This window comes from Lytechinus variegatus, chromosome 18 (genome assembly GCF_018143015.1).
Source record: "Lytechinus variegatus isolate NC3 chromosome 18, Lvar_3.0, whole genome shotgun sequence".
NCBI classification, from domain to species: domain Eukaryota; kingdom Metazoa; phylum Echinodermata; class Echinoidea; order Temnopleuroida; family Toxopneustidae; genus Lytechinus; species Lytechinus variegatus.
Genome location: NC_054757.1, coordinates 4,406,893 through 4,414,046, shown reverse-complemented (window position 1 = coordinate 4,414,046; position 7,154 = coordinate 4,406,893). Strand labels below are relative to the sequence as shown.

General features: G+C 36.9%; 1 protein-coding gene across 1 annotated transcript; it reads right to left on the bottom strand.

The window, feature by feature from the left end:
* Positions 1-324: 324 nt before the first annotated feature.
* On the bottom strand, positions 325-6,450 carry LOC121432094. The gene is made up of 3 exons (XM_041629943.1): positions 5,870-6,450; positions 2,800-3,062; positions 325-575 (listed from the first exon to the last, which is right to left on the bottom strand). The coding sequence occupies exons 1-3, from the start codon at positions 5,955-5,957 to the stop codon at positions 486-488; spliced, it is 441 nt and encodes a 146-aa protein (XP_041485877.1). The 5' UTR covers positions 5,958-6,450; the 3' UTR covers positions 325-485.
* Between the last annotated feature and the right edge of the window lie 704 nt (positions 6,451-7,154).

The window sequence follows — 7,154 nt, the reverse complement described above, 5'->3', positions numbered from 1 at the left end:
CTTCCATTCCAATTTGAATGAGTGCTCTAAAACATATGTACATGACAAATAAATATCGCTGTACTAAAAACGAACTTTGAGGTCGATTATTGATATTGTGATTAAATGTCCATCAATCACATATTTTCGGGAGTTGAAAATAAGGTGTATGTCATATCGATATAAGATCGGAGGAAAGCTGGAGAGTGAGGGGGGGGGGGGGGGGGGGTCGGGGAGGGGCTCAAAAGGCGTTCATGTTGCCATGTAGGTTCCGATCAGTGTCATATTATTCTGATCTAGATAGATGACAGACTGATTTCGTCGTCATCATTCTCGTCCTCGTCGACCACGACCATTTTGTTCAAGGACATCGTGTGCTCTGGATCGTCGTCCAGCTCCAAGTCGAGGTCCTTCAGAAACGCATAGTCTAGACATTGATCGAGCAAAGACGGAATGGTATATCGTGATCTTGGGTTGTATCTCAGTTTAGTTTGAATACCGTTTCTTCATTCCGTGGGGAAAGCATTTCGACATCGTACGATTCCGTCAACGAAGCACCGACACGTCAGATCGCCATCAAAGAAACTGGTGTTGACCTGTGTAGGTGAAAAAAATGTTATCGTTATTGTTCATTCATACGATTAAAATACAGAAAGCACACATCCCTGGGAAGAATGAGTGAAAACATAAAAATATCTAAATAACTTGGGCGGCGGTGGCGCACGAGCACTCTTAAAAAAGGGTTCTTATAGGGGGTTTATAATTGTCCCGTATTTTTAAGCTTAAAAGGTTCCCTGAAAAGTTCTTAATAATTACCTTATACCGTCTCTTTGGAACCTTCTAACGTTCTTTAAAGAACTTGAACCCGTAAAGAACCTTTTGAAAATCTTTTTTTTTCACCGAGGATCCCAAAGCGGGTCAAAAGTGTTAAATTTGTTTTTTGTGGGTGCACAATTTTTTTAGGTTGAGATAAATAGATGATTAAAGATAAGATAGAATAAGATATCATGTAGAAACAATAATGGTATACGTTATAAGAAATATGCTCGTAGCGCTCTTCCTTTTTTCCTGATTACTTTCATACAGGTCAGGCAAGCGACCCTAAACAGTCCCAGGGACGCGGGCGCCACTGACCGGGTCCCAGTTTTTCCCGGAAACAACCTTTAAGGCCACCGTACTTTCGTCTGCAAAGATTATTATTACACAATGATTTCGATCTGTTTCCTGTAACTTTCGGAAATGTTTGTTTTTCACCCCCAATCGACGTCCTTCTTGTAAACTTTTACTTGATTAGAATGGCAGGCAGTGAATATCTTTTTCCCAGGGTATAAGTATTCGCGCATCTGTATCATGGAATCAGTGATGGATGACTTTAATGAATTTACTCTTTTAATTTCATTTAGTGGTTTGGGCGAACAAGCTACACCTATAACAAAAGATGGGGGGGGGGGCGATTTAAAAAATAACGTGCGCTGTTTTTTTTTTTTGGGGGGGGGGTGGATGTCATTAAGATGTACAGACCCTTTCCCGCCTTCCATCAGTGTGTGTGTTTATCTTGCATAACTAGGGATATTCTCAAATGACCATGGAAATTTACCAAAGAATATTACAAAAGTTTTAAAGAAAAATATAATTATTGTGCTACCCTGTCTGTGATTATAGAGGTGAGAAAATTTTATGTGGAATAAAGCAGGATGCTGCTACAGATTCCCCAACTGCTACCCACGCATGCCAGATACCCCCTCCTCATTATCACCATGCCAAACTATACCCTCTTAAAAAAGGTTGGGGGGAAAAGGGTCCAAGTTTTAGCCATCACTGGGCAACATATACTGTCCACACAACTATTGGTTAAAATCTATCCAAATTGGGTAATAAAAAGTAATAATTGGTTAATAAATTAAGTTAATTGGATAATAATTGCCCAATATATATATAAATAAAAATGAAAGTTCTGCGTCGGTTGTGGTAGTATAAAGCAAAATACAAAGTGAATAAAACAACTGTAGATAGAAAAGTTGATCGAATTTTCAAATTTTCGCCCATAGGGCTTCATCAGGAAATATAATACCAACACAGTGGACAGTATGTTGTCCAACATTTAAGTGTGTAATACTACTAATAATAACACTTGATACACTTATACGGCGCTTTTCCCACAAGGCCCAAAGCGCTCACAATGAAAATACTTAAAATAAATCATATAATGCTAAAACTAGGAAACTACGAAAGAGGCGGGTTTTGCGGGATACCCTTTTAATAAAAAAATGTATGATTACTGTGAAGTGAAGTTCAGTTTATCCAAAGGATAATGATTCGATACATTCTTGTTGATTCGATGTGCACATAATATACGTTCATGAATATCATCACTTTTGCTACCTTTGCAAATATAGGGCATGCCGATATTAGCCCGTGACTACGGGATAAGCGTTTTCCCAGGGTCGAAATTAAATAGCCTTGTTAAAACAAATTTTTCCTATAGTCATTATTTTCACACCGTGATTTTTTTTATTGACCTGTCAAAGTAGTAAGTTTTCCATGACCTTTGATAAGTAACCTGATTTTCCCCCATTTTATTGCAGAAAATAGTATGACATTGACCCGAACTAATTTTTCATATTTTCATTGAAAGCAATACTCGTCAAAACATTAAAGAGAAACTCATAGAGCATCGAAAGTTACATAACAATTTAAGAATCGCGGACACCAGCATTATAATCGTATACGGAAAGCTGATTGTTCTATCTTAATGGAATAGCGTTCCAATGTTTGTTTAAAACCTTTTTTTACTAGTTCAAGCTTTCAAATTTTACTTACTAGAACAACTTCATTCTTGTAGTTACAGCTCGTTTCGGTTATTCCGCACAGGTCTCTCGATGTGCACACGTCCTTGTAGCCGTCGAGGCGGACCTCCCCCCTTGGACACGCCCACCCGCTCACACACATTCGAATGCATGGCCAAGAGCCCGAGGGTGGTTCGTTGAGCACGTCCTCGCATGTGTACGACTGGCACGCTAGCATGCACTCTCGGAATGTGAGGTCGTTGTTGATTGGACACTGTTGCGGTGGGCGGGTTCTACCTGTGGGTGAAGGGGAAATTTTGATTGGTTAAAAGTTGAATGATTGACAGATCAATTCACTTTTATCGAAAATATAATCGTCGTTGATTGGTCAATGTTCCGCATGGATTTGTGTTCTACTATGTGGAAAATAAGTACATCCTTGGTAATAAAAAATGATTTAAAAGGATTAAAGACATTTTATTGGACATCGTAAAAATTTGGTTTCCTTGAGTCACAATTGGCGTTTATCAAATATCAAATCCACCCCGAAAAATAAGTTTATCAAATATCAAAGTGCTGAAAATATTCATATTCAAAATATTAAACTATTGGAAAGTTGTGACATCTTTAACTCACGCTTATTATGCACAAGATGGGTGGTTCAAAAACTTCAAACATACGACAGATGATGTCACACACACACACACACATGAAATTATATTTAGTCAAACTTTGTCCTCCAAGAATGGAAGAATGGACTTGCAACTGATTAAAGGTGTATAAGATAATCATTTCTACATTTATATCTGATGAAAATATGAAATAGAATTGCGATGTCTTGTAATAACATACGAAAATGGAAAGTGGGGACGTGACATCATCAGCCCACCTATTGCATATTCATGAAGGTGTGCATATAATAACTTTGTTATTTATTATCAGATTTGATGAAATTTTCAGCGTTTTACCCGGGAAATTTTAAAATTTACTTTATTTATTTACATATGAGTATTTTCAGCCCGGAGAGCCCTTTCATTCTAGGTGTATATATCCATGCAATGAGAATTATATCAAATGAATATATAGGCCTAATATATCCGACCATTAAAAAGCATAACATACACAGATACGACGATTGAAAAATGTACAGAGCAGGTGATTACAAACCGACATATTTTTTTTTGGGGGGGGAGGGGGTAAACAAATCATGATTGAAAATTTTACCAATATTTCAAATCAATCATACTTAATTTAGTTACAATGGTCTATCATGATAGACTTTGTGTCAGACGATACTGGCATGTACATACTATAAATGACACTGTGAAACGTACGAATCGAATGACGTCTTGAGAGGAATGACTGAATGAATCTTTACTCAGGATCAGCGTTACTGTAGGGGACAAGACAGTCAAATTCTGACGTCATTTTTCTCAATTAATGGGGAATTTGTCAAAGACCTAACAAAAAGATTATTGTAAAAATAGCATAGAAATATGATTAAAAAATTTGCCGAAAGTTTGAATCCAAAGAATAAAAAAAGTTATTAGAATATTAATCATTAAATTTGTAACGTCATATAATATGGTAAATAATAAAATACAATTTTCTCAGAAAATGGGTTTTATTCCAAACCTAAAATTCTAATAACGTTCTTAATTTTTATTATATGATTTTCCTCAAAACTTCACTGCTTCACCAATATTTTTTGTGCTATTTTTACAACATACTTTTCTTCATGATGAACTTCTTCATGATGAACTTCCCCTTTTAGAGTACAAACCCTGGCTCTAAATGCAAAAGAGCAAATTTAATCCATTCTCACTCGCCTCTCGGAGTGATATTATGGACCAAATCTGGAGTGAACTTGTAATCCTTATAGAGTGCATCATAGCTCATTCTAGAGTGAACTGTGCACATCTTTACATTTTTCACTCCAAAACAGGTTAAATCCACTCTAAAAAAAGGAGTGACTTTGTCTTGCGTCGAGAGGGGTGTGTTTAGGGAACAAGGGAGCATTTCATGAAGGACTTGTCGGACGTTTTATCCGACAAGTCCTGCTTTATCCGACAGTTACTATAGTAACAGTGCTTCTCAACCAATCAGAATCCAGGAAAGTTATCAGATCTGACAATTTGTGGGACAAACACCCCCCAGATTAATGCTTTTGCATTTAGACTTCAAAAGTAGTCTTACGTTTCCATTCTTTATTTTTTGTCCTTCCTAATTTTATTGGTTTTTGTTATTTTACTACTTAAAAGATCATCGAGCGTTGTGGCCCAGTGGATTAGTCTCCGGACTTTGAAACAGAGGGTCGTGGGTTCAAATCCCAGCCATGGCGTAGTTTCCTTCAGCAAGAAATTTATCCACATTGTGCTGCACTCAACCCAGGTGAGGTGAATGGGTACCTGGCAGGAATTTATTCCTTGAAATGCCACCGCGCTGTAAAAAGGCTGCGGGGCTAAAGCCAGGGTAATAATATCCAAGTCCTTTGGAAGCGCATAGAGACGTTATTTATAATGTGTTATGCGCTATACAAGAACTGTCTATTATTATTGTCTATTATTATTTCCTGTATCTGACTTGGCTCTCCCACCACCATGAGGGCATCGAGTGAGGATTCATTACCACTTTCACTAACTAAATATCAAGTAATGACTTTAAAAGCAAGAATAATAAGTTATGGAATGCTATACGGGGTATCCATGCACGCACCCAAGCTAAACTTATACAGTGGCAACCCCTGCAGCCTTCTTAAATCGTTATGGACAATACAACTTTGTTCTTTGTTTTTCTTGTTAGATATTTTGTATCAATCGTTTAATTGTATTTTCTTTGTTGATTTGTATACATGGAAAAAGAATTCAATAAAATGAAACTGAAATAATTATTTTGAGAATAATTATGAAACGTTTATGCCATTAATGATAAGTTGCCGGCAAAAATTGTGGCATTTGGTTGAAAGAAAATGATTGTCCTCTTCTTCACAAATTTTTTGTTGAGTTAAGTTTATGGTGAAATAGTGTCTTGATTTTTAAGAGGAAATTAGTTTATACTTTTTTGTTGTTTCTCTTGAAAATACCATGCAAATATTTCGAACTTACCAAATATGGGCATCGTGTAGCATTCGCCTATTGTGATGAGACAGAACAGAAGAGAGATGGTCGAGCACAAACACGCGTACAAATCCATGGCGGCAGAATGTTCAGTTTGTAATGGAGTTGTCTTGTCGAAAATGCTCTTCAAAATTGGAGAAATGATATTTATATGGATAGAATAATAAAGAAAACGGAGAGACGTGAATGTTTTTTTTTATAGATCGGATTCCACTATGTGTGAGTGTTGAAGTCGTTTAAACCATCCGCGGTTCAACACAGAACAATGTTGGATGGAAAGGTGATAACTGGACGACGTCACTTTGAAAGTATGATTCTCCTTTTGAAGCGATGGTCTCAAATATGGGCTCAAAAGATATTGTGAGTAAAACTGTCCAGAAAGTTCAAGTTTTCAAGTTTGTCTGCGGTAGTTTTGGTCTTCCAGGTTTGTAGATGACTGAAAAAAAGGACGTGATAATGAGAGTATGTGTCTGCAGGGAAATGAGTGTCCAAGGTGTGTGCAGAAATTGAGACCACAAAAAAAGTACAACGTGCGCGTTGGCGGATTCAGAAAGCGGAGTGACGAGTTCTAACTTTGATAAAGTTTTTATTACCTTCGAAACCAATCCTGATGACGAAAAGTTTAGTGCGGATCCAGAGGCATGGGGGGGGGGGCAGAGGAGGTACCTACATGCCCCTCTCTTTGGGAAAAGTTGTATGACTTCCCTTTTAATTGGAAGTGCCCTATATATGCTTTGAATATGGTGCCCAATTTTTTTGTAGAAATATGTATTTTCTAGTTGACTAGCTGTCAGATTTTTTTAGGCGTAATAAGCATCTTGACGAGTAATTATTCAGCTTTCGCGTGTTTTATCTGGCAAATTCAATTTGCGAATGAAATCTATTTTTCCTCTTCTTGCTATCCTTAACCTCATCATCATCATCACAATAAACTTCAGTTTCTGGCAACGCCCCATTTCGGCCTAAAACATGCAAATTTTGGCGCTAATAGTCAATGTAGTCATAGCTCAAATCAAAACCTGGTGTAGTGAGGATGAAAAGGGCAAATATCACCAGTTAACCTATAATAATAAGGTGTATATTTTAAACCACTATACAACTGTTTAAGTTTTGACGTATATTCTGCATGTATATGTTAAACCTCTACAAGTTTTGAGAATTTTCTTAACGGTAACAGCCCTAATTGAGTTGCTTGTTTTATCGTCAGTTTATTTATCAATGATCTACATGATCTACATGTATAAAAAGGGGCAAGCTTAATATGTTCGATTTT